Source organism: Thunnus thynnus, chromosome 21, assembly GCF_963924715.1.
Source record: "Thunnus thynnus chromosome 21, fThuThy2.1, whole genome shotgun sequence".
Taxonomy (NCBI): Eukaryota; Metazoa; Chordata; class Actinopteri; order Scombriformes; family Scombridae; genus Thunnus; species Thunnus thynnus.
The window spans coordinates 14,428,711-14,445,389 of NC_089537.1; the positions used below are offsets into that span (position 1 = coordinate 14,428,711).

Consider the following 16,679-nt stretch of genomic DNA (forward strand, 5'->3'; position numbering starts at 1 on the left):
TTTGAATCTAATTGAAGCCCTCTTTGATCAGAAGACTCAGATATTTATTGACTTAATTACTCTGCTTGTTACTCTTCAGACAAGGGAGGAGTATTAATCCACTCCTGAACTTCTGACGGGGACACAGGGTCGACGCTTTCTCACCCGTAAGTTTTTGTTTTTTTTTCACTGTCAACAAGCCTTTGCCCCGTTGTAACTTAACAGACTGTGTGAAACATACAGTATTTGCTATGTAACTGTATATTCCACTGATACAATGTTTAACAGCTGCGTGTGGAAGAAAGCAGCCTGGACAGCTTGAAGTTAGAGACTGGGCTTCTTACCAATGTAAACCACTCTTGAAATGTCACAATTTCTTTTCGAACCCCCTGGCCAACAAAAACCAACTCATGACATCACAACTTCCCAACCCCTAAGCTGCCCCAATACGATTGCCTTTCCAAAAGCCAATATATTAAACTTCTTTTTGTACAAGTCATAAGTACTCTCTTTTATCAAACTCCTTACATTTCCATTTTTTATATTTGGAATGTCTGCATTAAGTAATAGTATGGCGTTTTGGGATATACAGTTATTCACTTTTTTTGCTAAGAGTTAGATGAGAATATTGATACCACTCAGGTAAATTTGAAATGAGACTCAGCAGCTGGTTAGCTTAGCTTAGCACAAGTGGAAATGGGGGGAAACAGCTAGCTTGGCTCTACCCAAAAGTAAAGATAATCTGCCTAAAAGCATCTCTAATCCTTATTATTTGACACATTATATTTTGTTAGTCTAATTTGTACAAAACCTTAAGGGTAAAAACAACACTTCTGCAGTTTTACAAGGAGTTATGTTTCCGACTATTTCCTGGAGTCTTGTCATCAATGTGACGTTGCCAGGCAACCAGCGGAGACTCCAAAAAGTCACTGGCCATGATGTTGTCTGATACATAACCGAGCCAGACAGAAGCAGGCTAGCAGTTTCCTCCACTTTTCGGTCTTTGTGATAAGCTAAGCTAATTGGCGGCTGGCTGTAGCTTCATATATTTATTGTTCAGGCAGGAGATAGGTATCTAACTCTCAATTAGAAACCAAATAAGCGTATATTCCAAAATGCTGAATTCTTTTAGGTCGATTTATAAAATAATATAAATAAATGATCAACCAAACACAAATCGTCATGACAGCCCTGTGAAACAACTCGATCCTATAAACTAACTATCTCATCTTTCAAAATGCTCCTAAAAGTTTTGCTCTTTAAAGTCATATTAGACCTCTTTTTCATTCATCCATTCACATGCTGCCGATCTCTTAGTTGCTTTCCCATGCATGGTGGATTCTGCCAGCACAGTAACAATAGCCTTGGGTGGAGTGCACAGCTGAGCTGGAGTCATGTGCTGTGATTGCTGGAATAGCGGCCAGAGCAAGGAGCCATCCTTAGGAGATTTTATTACTTATTGAATTGTCCAAGTCAGTATGCTGTGCTCCAGACCCAGGTCAAAAACTGTCAAATAACACTTTTTTGCTATAGCTTGCTTGGAGAACTGATGACTGGTTGTTTTGGACATGCATTGCACAATTTTACTGTAAGTGATGCTTTATACTAGTCAAAACCATGGAAATTCTATTTACCCAGAATTTGTTTGCACTTGAGTTTTGAATTCTTCTGCCTTGATTGGATATCTAGAAACACAACCGGTGCAACACTTGTTGAGTCTGTGCCTGTCTGCAGTCTGTAGGCTATTCTTCTTTCTTGCTTTCCTCTTTTGCTCACTACTGTCTGCACCTCATTCTGTCTGCCGTACTGGCATCAACACTGGGCTTCAAGAGGCCTCCGGAGAGGGGGGGAAGCATGGGGAAACTTGGAACAATATGTTGTAGGTAAATAAATGCTCTGTCTGAAAAAGAATGCCTTTCCAAAACGGACCCAGGGCCCTCAGAGCAGCATGTGCCCCAAATAATGCCCCAATTATTCCTCTGATAATATGATAATAATGCTGCGTCCTCTGTAAAGTCACTGGGTTCACTGTGAAAACAAGTACCAGCGCTCAGAGACTGAGGGAATATCATCTGGGGCCTTGAGGAGACTGCATGTGAAGAAACTGTGTGTGTGTGTGTGTGTGTGTGTTTGTGTGTGGGGGAGAGAGAGGGAGAGAAGCATACTGTAGGAGCATAGTATTGTACTCTATCCCGGTTCCAGCTTTTCCACAGTGAAACTAAAATTTTGACTCCATTGTTTAGTCTTGGATGAGAAACCTATAGCCAAATAAACATTAAGATAGTGTGAAAAGCTGTGAAACAGGTGGACGTTAGCTAATCTGATGATATGGATTATAATATGGCTATAAACCTGGGGATAGGATCTCAGCACAGTGTCGATCAGAATCTTTGGCTGGCGGGCTGATGCTGGCTGCAGAGTGGCCTGACTATTGATTCCAGATGAGAGGATGAGTCAAAATACTGAGCAGATGTGATGGTGCAGAGTCATTATATTATAGAGAGAAAGAAAGAAAGCACATCTCAAAAGATATTGAATGGATTGCATAAAATTTATGTTGTTGGATATAATTCTGTGGAAATTGCTTTAAGGTATCTGCATAATGAAGCAAGTTGAGTTCATTCAGATGTAGCTGATGGTCTAAATTTTAGTTTAAAATTAAGGTTGAAATCGTACGCATCCTCTTGGTGTACCTGCTTTTCTTTCTGGCCTGGTAGGTGTTAAGGGCAAAAATAAATAAAGCCAACATCACATCTCCAAACGTCCTGCTGACAATTACCTCTAAAAGTGTCTCCTGTTCAAAATCAAGACTCATCAGGAAAAAGACTGTTTAGTGTCTTGGCATTGAGCACACTACTGGATCTAGTTTAAGAAGTAGAAATATTTAACTAATCTGTCATGATTGATCCTCTAACTATACTGAAGAAGTGCAGCATTGGCGAGTAAGAAATGAAATGTATGGATGAAGTGAAATGGAGCAGAAAATCTTTGCTGTGCACCACTCATGAGTGATATATCCTCTTCCACCATTCCAGCACCTGAAAAGCACATCACTTCCAAGAAAATTTTTTTGGGGAAAAGAACAGTTGTCAGTAACAGAAGAGGAGGAGAGAAAGAGAGCGAAGAGAAAAAAAAGTGAGGGGGGGTGGAGGAAAATTGTTCCTGCGTCACGTTGCTTTAATTTGTTCAGCAGCTGCCAATGAAAATGATGACCTGCAGAAGGTTTTTTTTTTTCACTTGGCTCCGCATCTGCCCTGGCAAACCACACAGCTGGAGCCACACACTGAACAAGTGTAATCTTTATAGTATAATGAATATGACAAAAAAGACTGATAGGACATATGGACCCAGCTCTCACACTGATTTGACTAATAAAACTGCTGGCTTCCACCTATGAGTGGATGTTCTGACCGGTGACCAGTGGTGGGAAGCGCACTCTTTATCACCTGCATGTGGAACTGATGTGACAGTTTGATTGCAAAGAGCTATCAAACCTTTCAATAAAGTTAATTCAATCAATTTAGCCAATTTACTTTAGATTGTGGGTCCATACTCAAAAAGATAACGTCTCAAATATTAATGTAAATCACACCAATATTACATTCAACATAGAACACATTAACAATACATGTTAAAGAGTTGTATCCCCAGCTGAGAACCCAGAAAGAGCCATTAATGGTCATTGAATGTGCTTCATCCTCCTTGATACACTCAGCTATTAATTTTCTAATCAAATATCCTTCCACGTTCTGCAGCTGCGCAAACCTAAAGCAGATGTCTTGATACAAGTCGACATGATTTACCAGGAATACGGGTTAGAAGAAACCAAACACAACGTCTCCAAATGATGCTGTGTTTCAGGTGACAAGGAGGGGCTGTGCGTCTACCTCCGAGGCAGGCGCACTTCCTGCATCGTCCACTGCAATATATAAACCCGCAAAGACAGACTTTTCCTGAAGCCCTCAAACAGTCAGCAAAGCGCAAAAACTCCTCACCAGCAGCCCTCCCTCCCTCTCCAACCCATTACTGAGCTTTTAGAGGTGATACATCCCTGGCAAGGCAGGCACCAAGGTACCGCTGCGCAAGAAAAAGGTAAGACAAAAGATTATGCGTGTGAGGGAATGTCACTGGAATTTCTGCACTTGCATTACAAAGCACGGGGGATTTGAAGATTGCTTTGTCGGAACTGTGATTTGCGCACAATACTTAAAGTGTGTCTTTTGCTTTGTTTTCAGATCAGTCCAAGGCGCGGGATATTCTGTCTACAGTTTCCCAAAACCAAACATGAAACGTCTGTTATTTGCCGTAGAGCTAATACTTCTTTGCATATCTTGCGGAGCAAGTGCATTGGCAACGAGTATTCCTACTGTGTCCACATCCTTGCCAGCCGCCAATTTCACCAATCTTGGCGCAGCGCACAGCTATGGAACAGACACCACGGCTATTTCTAAAACCAGAAGGAAGCGTTATATTAGTCAGAACGACATGCTTGCCATTCTTGATTACCATAACAAAGTGAGAGGGAAAGTGTTTCCTCCGGCATCCAATATGGAATACATGGTAAGTGAAAGCTTTCATTCAAACTTTGTTCTTTTTTTTTTTTATCAAGGCGCGTTACCTTATCAACGAATGCATGATTTTTACTGGAGCCATATTTACTTATACTAAATTTGCTGAATCATTTGAAGATTCTGTTTGTGTCCAACCTGCATGAATCAATTAAAATAGCTAAAGGAAATAATTTGTCATTGGAAGATGGAGAAACATCTGATGTTGTTTGGTAGATGCTGAAATGACAAATATATTTAAGTTTCTTGGCACCTTCAGCTGTTGAGCAGATTGCCCTGCCGTAGACCACCAAAGTAGCCCCTTCCAAAAGGAAGAGGGGTCATGTGTGGTACCAGTACCCTGCTGGCAGAATGATATGGAGAGAACAATAGTGGTCAGTTGTCCACTTATTGGGATTATGCCAAAAATGTTAAATGCTTGCAATTTCATATACATCATGTGTTTTCAGTTACAAAATAACAGTCAGATATTTTCTATAAACATCAATAACATAGCATTCGTTTAAGTTCCAAAATCAGTAGTAGCACTAATGCACTTCTTGAGCTGACAACAGCACCTGAGGCTGATGTTTAAATTTGAGAATGGGGGGCACAATATGAATTGCCTGTAGTTGTAATAAGTAGTGGAAACCGTAGAATGAGTCATCAGAGGAAGAGTTTCCCCAGTACTTCAGTCATAATCCCAATGAAACCACGTGCACAAGGGTGCTGACAGGTTTGGAATTCTAACATTCTCTAAACCATCATGTTGTGAAGCTATCCAACTTTCTGTCATCATGGACAAGGTTTGTTGTATAAAAGTGTTACATGGATGGTGAAGCAACTGACTTTCCTCCTCTTATGTAACTGTTTTGATGGATGACTTGATGCTTCTTGCCATGGTAACACCTGTAGCACTGCCATGAACTCTAAAAGTGCCGACTCTTATCTCGCATCTTACTGCTGAATGAGGCATAGATGGAGAAGATCTTTAGTGTATATTTTCCATCAGTTATGTAATGGGTTTCCATGTTCCCACTGTGTCTGTCTGTGTGTGTGTGTTTTAGGTGTGGGACGACAATCTGGCTAAGACAGCTGAGGACTGGGCTCATGCCTGCCTGTGGGAGCATGGGCCACCTCACCTCCTCAGGTTCCTGGGTCAAAACCTCTCCGTCAGGACAGGACGGTGAGTGACCTTTGACTCCCCACCCCCTCCCCGACATCTGCTGCTCCTCTCAGGGATGACTCTCTCTCAGCAGTCATGGTCGTTGCCTTGCAGCCCCCTTCTTCTTTCTCCTAAAAGTTTTTGCACTGTGACCCGGTGACTGCTAAAGGAATGCTCCTGGGACACTTCAAATAAACAAAAGCTGTGTTTTCAGCCATGACCCATGAGGACAAAGACGCATCCCTTTAGTGGGTCTTGACTTTCCATTCGGAAACACAGCAACACACCTTCACGTGTTCCTACACTTTTAGATTTTATTGAGGCTCATGGGAATACAGCTTATTCTGACTGGTCTACTTACTTTCTGAAACCCCACTAAACCTAATCCTAGTATGTTCACTTGTACTGAAATTGAGCAAAAACAACACTCTTACAAAGACAGTATTTATTCAACAAGAAATACTTTATCTAGTCTCCCTTGAGGTTTAGGAAAACTTTTCCATTGGAGTTTACTTGTTGGAGTTCAGATGTTTGCATTATTATTCTGTGAAATGCTCGAATGCTTTAGGAAATTAATAACATTCAGTGTCACATCTGGATTTTTCAGAGGGCTACTCCCATAATACAATGTTATAGTTGAAGTTTGACCCTGAATCCGACTAAGCAGGTGTGGAGAACATTATATATACATATTGTGTTTCCAATTATTCACATCATGGCCTTCAGAGCAATGTGCTTTACACATGAACATTTGATAGAACTCTGCATTTCATTTTTGAAGGCAAGGCAGCATTTCACAGTGCAGAGCATGTTGGGATAGCTTTTAAAAAATAGGTAAACCTGGGGATTGCAAAAAGGATCCTGAGAATTTCATCATTTCTGGATCATCTTCAAAATGAAATCTTGAAATGTTTGTCAATGCGGGACTGTTTCTTACAGTCAAGTATGTGGTTTTGATGCTGCAGATATAGTATTTTGTATTCCTGAACCTCAGATAATTTTATTGTTATTGTGGTCAGAGAAGCTTGAAAAATATAGCAGATGTTTCTAAACACCATAACAACCATTTGAGGCAACACAGTCTTTAATGGCTCAGCGCACCCTGTGAAAATTTTTTTGATTGTTTGAAAAATCTTGTCTTTATCTGAGCTGCATGTCCAAGAAATTCCAGGAATCCAGGAAAATCAAAAAGTAAACATAAATCCATATGTAATATGAAAAGATGTTTGGGTTACAGTATGTACCCGACATCAACTGTGGGAGGAAACTGAACCTGGAGAAAATGCACATAAACATGGAAAGAACAGCTAAATTCAAATGCTACATACACTGGAAAAGAGCCAAGATCTGAAGCCAGGAGCTTCTTACAGTGAGTCATAGTAGAACTAGAAAAATAAAACTTTGAGCTAACATCAATAAACGAATTTTAAAAAAACAACTAATTTTAGTTTTTGTTTTTTTGTCATGTTTCATGTCAGTGTCTTAAAGGTTTCTGTGTTAAAGACACAGAACCACCCAAAATGCACGACAGGCTCTCACTATTTTCTCTAAAATAAAATGATTATTGACACATCTGACACAGTTGGCACATCACTCTCAGTCTGGTTGGAGTTATTTGGTAGAGTTATAGCAGATGTTGCTCATCTTCGTTTGTGACTTTAGCTTACTGAACATGTCTTCTGTTCGCAGCTATCGATCCATTCTTCAGCTGGTGAAGCCATGGTACGATGAGGTCAAAGATTACTCTTTTCCGTATCCCCGCGACTGCAATCCTCGATGCCCTCTCAGATGCTATGGACCCATGTGTACCCATTACACACAGGTAGATAGACGATTAGAATTACATGTAATGCCTATGAATCGCTGTAGCAATGTCATCAACTGACAGCTGATCTTTCTGTATTTTTGCAGATGGTGTGGGCAACATCCAACAAAGTCGGCTGCGCTGTTCACACGTGCCACAATATGAATGTATGGGGTTCAGTGTGGAAACGGGCAACATATTTAGTTTGCAACTACTCACCTAAGTAAGTATTTTTGGCTGGGCCAGGCATTATTGTATAGATCAGTTTAGGCCATCTCATGTAGTGTTAATTACATGCTGTATGGAGGTCCGTTAATTCTAATGAACCTATTAACCTGATGACGATAGGGTGACGACAGGCTTAATCCCGACACAGACTGCTCTGTTCTGTGCTGAGTTATGAAATGCCACCCATGTTGCTGGGAGATTCAGATAACCCCAATACAAGCCTGTGAACAGGTACTGCATTACCAAAGCTCTTGAGACCCATAAAACAGAAGAAAAAGTAGCAAAAAAAATTCCAAGAATCAAAGCCCACTCGGACTTGTGACTGACTTGTGACCTAGGTTCTTTAATCCCATCAGTTTGAGACATATGTAAAAGTAACACACTCTGGACACTGATGACCTATTTTATTATAGAAAATGTGACCTCTGTTCAGATACAAGCTTCTGAGTGTAGATGTGACCCGGCCTTCTGCTCTGCAGAGGTCACAGTTCTGTGAATAACTTGAGGCTGCTTTAACGCCAGCTGGTTGGTGTCAAGATATACAGTAATTTACTTGTTTTATATTTATATCTTATAGCACAATGATACTGGACTGAAATCTGATTTCTTGTTTTCTACATACAGATTATAAATCACTTCCTTACGTAATATTTTCCTCTTGAAAAAACGATCTCACATCAAGATCCATCGTTGCTGTTTGGGAGCTTTCAGTTGTAATGCATGATCTTCATCTGCAGATAGAGTGTGCCCGGTTCACAAGGCATTGTAGATTTTTTCTCACCACTTCTGGGCAAACTGGATAAACTCACTGATGAAAACCATGTGATATGATCAAAAGCTCAAGAATTGCTACTAAATGGAACTTGAGTTGACATTGTTTGGTCAAGTGCTGTTTCCAATGTCAATAATTAATGTTTAACTTCAATATCTTCATCTTTGATATGACCAATAATCTGTTTCTTTCACTTATTCCCTTAAGCCTCTCTCAATATCTTATTAATTCATCTTGGCTGCTTTTACATTTTTAGACATAAGGATATTCTGATCTTGGATCTCTGGTCACTTCCGGATCCATTCACACTGCTTGTGTTTCTGTCTTCCAGGGGTAACTGGATTGGAGAGGCTCCCTACAAAGTAGGCGTGCCCTGCTCCGCCTGCCCTCCCAGCTACGGGGGCTCCTGCAGCAACAACATGTGCTTCCCTGCTCTGAAGACAAACTACCTGCACTGGTTCAAATAAACACAAGTTTCCTCTCTGCATAAGCTGACAACCGACAGTACCACAGAGACATTATTCTAATGCCGTAAGGATTTGCACAACAGTCGTGGACCACACTATTTTGTATATATGGCTTATTTAAAGACACAAACAAACATTTGAAGGCAGCAGACGATTTAGTGTTGATGACTTGTAAATATACTGTAAATTAATTTGTTACATTTTTACCAGTATTTTTTAATTGCCATGACTATTTTAATTGATGAACTATAATTTATGTGTAGAATGGGTCCTTAAACACAGTATACATATGGTGCTGCATATGCGTTTGTCTTTACTATACAGGACCACTTTACCGTTGACAATGTGGTAATTAAGGACATAACACCATCATAGCTGCTCATACCTGCTCACTATGGTGCTATGGGCATCACACCTTCATGTTGTGTGCTCTGTCTTCATAGGAATGTTGTGATATACAGATCAAAGCTTTGAACCTCAGAGGGAAAACCTACACTGGCGTTGTCAGCTCAGTAGCTGCTGTCAGTACTACAAGCTTCATACTCAGGCTCAGTTGTCATTCCCATTTGTGTCCGAGAAACAAATTGGCAAAAAGTTTGACAAAAGTGCACTTACTGTAAACTGAAACTATATAACACCATATAGTCTTCATTTTAACGCCTGACGTCAGCATAGACAACACCTATGTTGTCAGAAGTTTGTTACAGTATTAACATGGTGTGTTTGCAGTTTAAATCTGCACTGATTCATTTGTGTCATTACAGGCATTTCACCCTTTGGGGCATTTCATTCATATCTCATCTGATTTTTCTGCTAGACACAACAAATCTGACCCAGATGTCTGTTTTATAATCATATTTGTTATACTGTATATTGGTATATTATATACCAACTTATTGATATATTGGACAAATCCATTGTTTATATTTTGTTATGATCACTGATATATTTTGGTTTTAGGCACTCAAGTGCACCTTAATTGTTTGTACATTTCCAAAATACCAGGAAATTATTATTTTTTTGTACATGTAGATAATCATTATACCTTGACTATCCTTAAACTTCAAGTATTCAATAAGTTATTCATTTTTATATGGGAAAAATATTTAATTGATATTAATTTTTTAAGTGTTTTGTAAAAGGATTGTACATATAGCTAAACAATATGTAAACGGTACAGTGTATGGTTCATTTGCATGTCAACTTTTATAATGTTGAGAAACCTTAGCTATAATGTAAATGAACTTGGTAGATTTCTATGAACTAAGCACTAGCACAGTATTGGCAAGAAAATGCCTCAACCATTTCAAATTTGCAAATCTATCAGAATTCTTTTTCAACCCGGAACAGTTAAACATATCAGCAATGTAAACATATACAAAAATGCAAACAGTTGCCATTGATACAAACCTTTGTTGAAAATAATGCATCACAAAATAGGAAATTAACATTTTCCGCACTGACTGTATTTAAATCAACAACAAGCTATTTATGCAATGAACTGCGCATTTCCAGTTGTGTTTTGTATTTGTAATAAAATGGTCTATTTTGATTGTGTTATTTTTATTTTGGACAATTCCACCCATGTTGCCTCTGGCCTAAATAGTATCTTTGTCCATTGTTTGTGCTGCCTTGTCTAGGCTGTGTGAGCTCTTCCTTGTGTCTGATATTGATTAGAGGTTGTTGCCTAAAGTATCACTCTGGCTCTTTGATTCTCAGTTTTCTCTTTCGCTTTAACAGTGCCATTGCAAAGTCCTACATCCTGCGTATCAAAGGCTTAGAAAGAGCAAGGAAAACATGCCAGGGCTACAACTGAATCCTAATAAGAGATGGTTGACTTTGGCCCTGTCTGTCCATGTCTACACAAATGAACGGACAACTGATAGGGTTTCAGGGGACCCTCTTGTTTGAGTTTGTCCAATGAAACCGTTGACCTCACTGAGAGGGAGAGACAGGCAGCAGAATGGAATGCTTGAAGCAGAAAGAGGGAGAATGTGTGTCACCCCCAGACACAGAGACTAAATCAAAGAGTGGGCAAGGAGACAGACAGACAAATCTTAAAAAATATGACATTTTCCTGCAGCTTTTACAGCTTTAGGCCTTTGTGTAGACGATGATAGAGAAAGTAGCAGAAGCTTGGGAAAAGGCAGGGACGAACAAAGAGGAGGGGCTTTGGATGCAAAGCCATAAATGCTCTGATGTGTTGGGCAGATGCTACAGTCCTTTGCACTTTTCTCCAGCTGGGATAGTAGGATATGGTCCTGAGCCAGCCTGCACCAAACTTAGATACAGACTAGGTTTTATTTGTTAGCTAAACATCTGTGTTAGCTCAGCTGCAAACTGGGCTGCGGAACACATTTATCCAGGATGAAATGGTTGCTGCTCTGCAATGTACTTTGGCAGGTTGGAATACAATATCTCACATTTTAATGCTAAACTTTGCATAGCGTGAGGGTTTCAAATCACTTCCTGCACTTTATTTATCAAGTCTCATCTACGTAGATCAGACCAGCACAGCACAGCACACTCCCTGGAAACAACCAGCAGAGCGTTTTCGAGGAACACATTAGTATGCATGGGAAAAATCCCTGCGCCTGGACCTGGAGCCAAACAGATGATTGGTAGACGTTTAGAAGGCACATCAGCAGGATGAGGATCAGGATGCAATGATGAGTTAGACAACCTGCTGTTGACATTTAACTGGCTTATACATCAGTGACAGATGCAGAGAAAAGGTTAAGGGTACAGATTTGGGTCAGGATGAAAGTTAAGACCTGCAAATGGAGTGCAATCCCTTCATTTGGCTTAATGTTGTTTTTTTGGTGATACTCTATTGGTATTTTATGACATATCTCCAGCCTCCAGTTGCAGCAGCAATAAATCCCATTCAGCCAGCTTATGCTATCAGCCAGTGCCAACTTCTTCTGAGGCTCACGATGACGCAACTGTGTGCTCATCTGAAGGTGCACCACTTTTCCTAACAACACACGTGAGTTACTGACCTGTCAGATAAATTGTTATTGCTGAAAGAGTTCATTCTACCTCAAGCGTGAAGGAGGCGAAACGTTTATTTGGAAAGAAGATGGAGACTTCATAGGGACCACGCCAGGGTGATAGATTATTAACAGGGTGTGGGTGAGGTTGGGGGTTTCCAAACGTGCGAGCAGCCATCCAACTCCAATAATGGTGAGAAGTATGAGAAAGAGTTTATACAACGGTTTGAGTGAGTACAATACTAAAAAAGGGTGATCAATCTTTTTGCGGATGGAGTTTGGTAATGGTTTATTGACGTTTGTTGTGCAGTTGCAGAAAAAGACTCTCCTCTCCTGTCCTCTCCTGTCCTCTCCTCTCCTCTCCTGTCCTCTCCTCTCCTGTCCTCTCCTCTCTTCTCCTGTCCTCTCCTCTCCTTTCCTCTCCTCTCCTCTTCTCTCCTCTCCTCTCCTCTCTTCTCCTCTCCTCTCCTCTCCTCTCCTCTTTTTCCTCACTGTACTCTACAACCTCTCTGCCCTCCCTGACTTCAAGCACTGAATGGTTGAAAACTTGGCTTCTCACTTCCTCGAGGGGGATATCGGGAGAGGCCTCTCTCTAATTCGTTGTATTTTTCTTTTTCTTCTGTCCCTGTTGGAAGAAAAACAACTATGTTTGTTCTGCTCCCCTAGCAGCTCAACCATCGGAAATGCAGCCTGTGCCCGGTCCAAGCCTCACTCTCTCTGCAAACCTCGCTAAAACCCATCACTGCCACAGCAGCACTGCCGCTTGAGGACATCAGAATAGAGTTGCTATTAGGACAGGAAAAGCTGGACTTAATGCTCAATGTAGGAAAACAAGACTGTAAACCTTGTCATGGACAATATCAATATTCACCTCGTTATTCAAGCATTCGACAGTTCAGCTGAAATTGACTGTAGATGGGCCTGCAGTGCAGAGGCAGAGTGAGTGCTTACATCTGGACAGAGTTTCAGGGAGGAAATAAAATAGATGAGACAGTCAACAGAGTTTGTTTATTGCCAAATAAACATCTCTCTTTGTCAGGAGCTCTGATGTTTAGATGCTTCAGTGTTGGGACTGATATGGTCATTATGTACCACACAAAACAACAAATTACCTTGATAAAACAAGCACAAGCCAAGGTTCACTTACTCACTTGTTCTGGAGCTTTTGATCAAATCACATGGTCTTCATCAGCAGTTGTCACAGAACTGTCAAACTTCCCATTATTCTGAGCACTTTTAAGACTCCCTAAAAGTTAAGCTTGACAGTTCATTCTTGGCCTTAGAAACAGCAATTGCAAAACCAACTTCAACTCAAGGTCCACTTAATTGCTTGTTCCAGAGCTTTCAGCTGTATCACACAGCGCCACATGGACAAGAAGTCCTAAAAGCGCTCAAAATGATTGGAAGTTTGAACATCTTTAGTTTCATGACAACACAGCATATCCCATCTGCTAATGAAGACCCTGTGATACAGTTGAAAGCTTCACACTTCCAATTATTTTGAGCACTTCTTGTCCATGTGATACTGTGTACTGTGAAAGCTCAGGCGAATAAGTGGACATTGAGTTTAGGTTGTTTTGACAACTGACAACAGGGGATGCATATTTACATTTTTATATGTATATTGGCATATCACTGAATAGAAGACAATTACATAGAAAATGACAAAAGACATATATGTTACCTGCACTATAATCATCATTATGACCACTCTGACACATTTTTACATGCTGCACAGAAAGCTTCCACAGATTTTTATTATAACTTTTATACTGGAGCAAAGCGGCTGTTTTCATATCTCTAACATGTGCATAGGTCAGGTGGGAGCCTGTTGACATATGTGTTTCCCAGAGACTGATGTCAGCTACTTGAAGCATGTTTTGGGATCTCCTCAAATGTTGGCATGTACATGTTAAAACCCTTTTGCAACTATAAATCTCTCAGGGCAGCAGAGTTAACTGCAGGGCACGTTTTTGCACTCCTTCTTTTGAGTTGGATGCCCTTACTTCAAACAAGGAGTAAAAAATAACGTTTTTCACGTATACAAATCATTTGTGGTGTCTCAGGTGCCTATTTTGGGTCTGTGATGCTGTTTATTTAGGACATGTGTCCCTAACATGTGGGGAAATGTTTCATTTCTCCCAGGTTTTCATGGTTGAATTTACATGCACTCCCCTACATTAGCAACACGCAAGCAGGCAGTGCTGATGTTTCATGTAATCAGCCACAATGAAATAAGACACCATTTCAGTTTGAGCTGAAAAGCTTATGTTATGGTCACTTTTCTCGTCTAGTGACTTTTCCTTGGCAGAGTAAACTGCTCACATGGTCTAGTAAAATATAAATAAAGCATATCTGGCATACCTCAGTATAGATATTCTATTTTATGATGAAGTACATAAGCTAGTGTTATGTCACGAAACTGTATAGTCTATATTCACCTCATAACAGTATATGAAATTAAAAGTAATCACATGTCCCAACATGTCAGACCCTGGCACTGTTACACTCCAACACAGTGGCTATAAGATTACAGTATGTTCAACCCTGAGAGAGTCTAGACTTGACCTCTTTGGTTCAGTCTAAGAACACAAACTGAGGCAAAGGTGGCCCGTGTTCTGTGTTTACCCTCCATATCCTACTGTAGTCTTTGTCTTGGACGGGGCCACTTTAGCCTCCTCGCAGGGCCTCGCAGGGACTTCAGACGAGCGACATCCTGCAGCTGCAAGATGCGGGCCAAAATCAATGTCCGCTCAGAAGCACAGCGCTGGGAAAGTGCTGCATAATCAGATGGGCTTTCCTCCTTCACTCTCAACTCTCTTTTACCCGAAGTCAACGAGCTCATTGCGGCTTTGATGCTTGTGCTGGTTTTAAGTACACTGGCCTCTTTGCCCTCATGATATCATTATTCAAAACAGAACTACAAACATCAGTTGTGCACACATTTTATTAGCTCAACTCATGAACGCTTTTATGAGTATTTATGAGTGTTTGACATCTTATGTGGCAAACTGACCTATACATCAAATCAAAGACAATGCATGATTGCTGCATTTTGTCCCATTATTTGAATATGATATTAGATTACATTAGACCAGACTGCATTTGGCATTATTGTGAAATTTCTTGGTTTCAATGTGTTTGCACCACAAGCAGCAACCCATAAAACATTCAGCACAGGACAGGGAAGCAAAATAAACCCCACTCTGAAACAGTGGAATAGGAGTTTCTGGTACAATGACTTAATTGTCAGCTAGCTTCATGAAATTTGACATAAAACAAAACAGTATTTGGGTACCCACAATTCCCCAGCTCCTAATGCCGCAACAGTATCAGTTTCCCAAAATTTTAGTCTTTAGGATCTTTCTGTGAAAGAGATGGATAAATGCCTCATAAGTGAACTGCAAGACTGAGTTCCCTTTGCAGTAGAAAAGTGGGAGAGCTGAAACATTTCAGCTTGAGATCATGAGCAATTTTTTTTGTGCTTTTTTTCCAAACTGAGATGCACTAAAAGTCATTGCGTGTTGATTGTGTGTTGAAGGACACTGACACCTGGTGGTTATGTGAGCAGTGTGCTTTTCTAATAACAAAACAAGTTTCCTTGCAAAACTTTAGTGTATATTATAGTGACATCACGTGGAAATCTATAAAGATAAAGCCGCCACTGCTCAGGAGGAAAATATATTCAATAAAATTCAATAAACTGCTATATGTCATATGACACTGGCGGATGCAGTCATTGCAGTCAGTGTCATCATGTTATTCATACACTGCATATATAAATATTGATGGCATAGATCTTTTCAGACTTATACCGTATGCACTGTTGCAATGATAAATTATTGATATTCCATAGATCACAAATTAAAGATCAAAGAACACTTTCTGATTAATGTTACATAGCAAATTTCAATTCAGGCTTATTTATACCACTGTATATAATTAATTATTCAATTCATATGCAACTCATGCTGCATGTTTATGTATATATAAAGCATATGGAGGAGCATATGGAACACATCGAGGAAGTTTTTTTCGACAGTGCGGTGGAAAACACAATAACACACAGACACACACACACACACACACATGCAAGTACACAAGTATATAAAAATGATATATGTGAAATTTAGCTTTAAAATGATAAATATTCATGAATGAATTAGAAGTGAATTAGGATTAAACCACAACATGGTTTCAACAGGTACAGTAATATGGGGCTGCATGAAGAGGATAGGAAAGAATGAAAAGGAGGTATAGAGGGAAATAAAACATAAAAGATGGAATTAATATACAAAATGATGCTCTGCGCTAAAGTTACATGGTGGTGAAAAGTGAGTACATCACAATAAATGCGAGCAAGTATAATTTCAGTGTGTTCCAATAAAAACATTTACACCATTCTAATTTCTTTCTGCCTTGTGTTTTATTTGGAGCCATCTATTAAAAATCATTATAATGGTGGATGTCTGCAATAACGCCTGTGAACCAAACTCAGAGCAACTTAGTTTGCTCACAGATGCACTGGCATCTCTTCACCACAAGGGGGTAGAGGCAGACAAACTAACCTAAACTGACCAGAAGTGGATATCTGAGACAGCCTTCTGCTGAACACTGCTGATAATGTCACAAAAGCAATGATGTTGCCAAATGACCTTGATGCTCTTTACTCCCATTCTCACCCCAATGCCGTTCCAACGCTCTGACCTCAATTCAGCTCAACC

General features: G+C 40.1%; 1 protein-coding gene across 1 annotated transcript; it reads left to right on the forward strand.

Annotated features, from left to right (window-relative positions):
- Positions 1-3,769: 3,769 nt before the first annotated feature.
- Positions 3,770-10,514, forward strand: pi15a (peptidase inhibitor 15a). The gene is made up of 6 exons (XM_067578389.1): positions 3,770-4,071; positions 4,215-4,539; positions 5,594-5,712; positions 7,381-7,513; positions 7,603-7,718; positions 8,827-10,514. Exons 2-6 carry the CDS (start codon positions 4,264-4,266, stop codon positions 8,960-8,962), a joined length of 780 nt encoding a protein of 259 aa, XP_067434490.1. The 5' UTR covers positions 3,770-4,071; positions 4,215-4,263; the 3' UTR covers positions 8,963-10,514.
- The last annotated feature ends 6,165 nt before the right edge of the window (positions 10,515-16,679 follow it).

What these genes read in the sequence shown, in the direction of transcription:
- pi15a (XM_067578389.1), top strand. Translation starts at nt 4,264, where the DNA reads ATGAAACGTCTGTTATTTGCCGTAGAGCTAATACTTCTTTGCATATCT. An exon ending in CTCTCCGTCAGGACAGGACG is followed by an intron (nt 5,713 to 7,380) that starts GTGAGTGACCTT and finishes TTCTGTTCGCAG; the next exon opens with CTATCGATCCATTCTTCAGC. An exon ending in TGTGTACCCATTACACACAG is followed by an intron (nt 7,514 to 7,602) that starts GTAGATAGACGA and finishes GTATTTTTGCAG; the next exon opens with ATGGTGTGGGCAACATCCAA.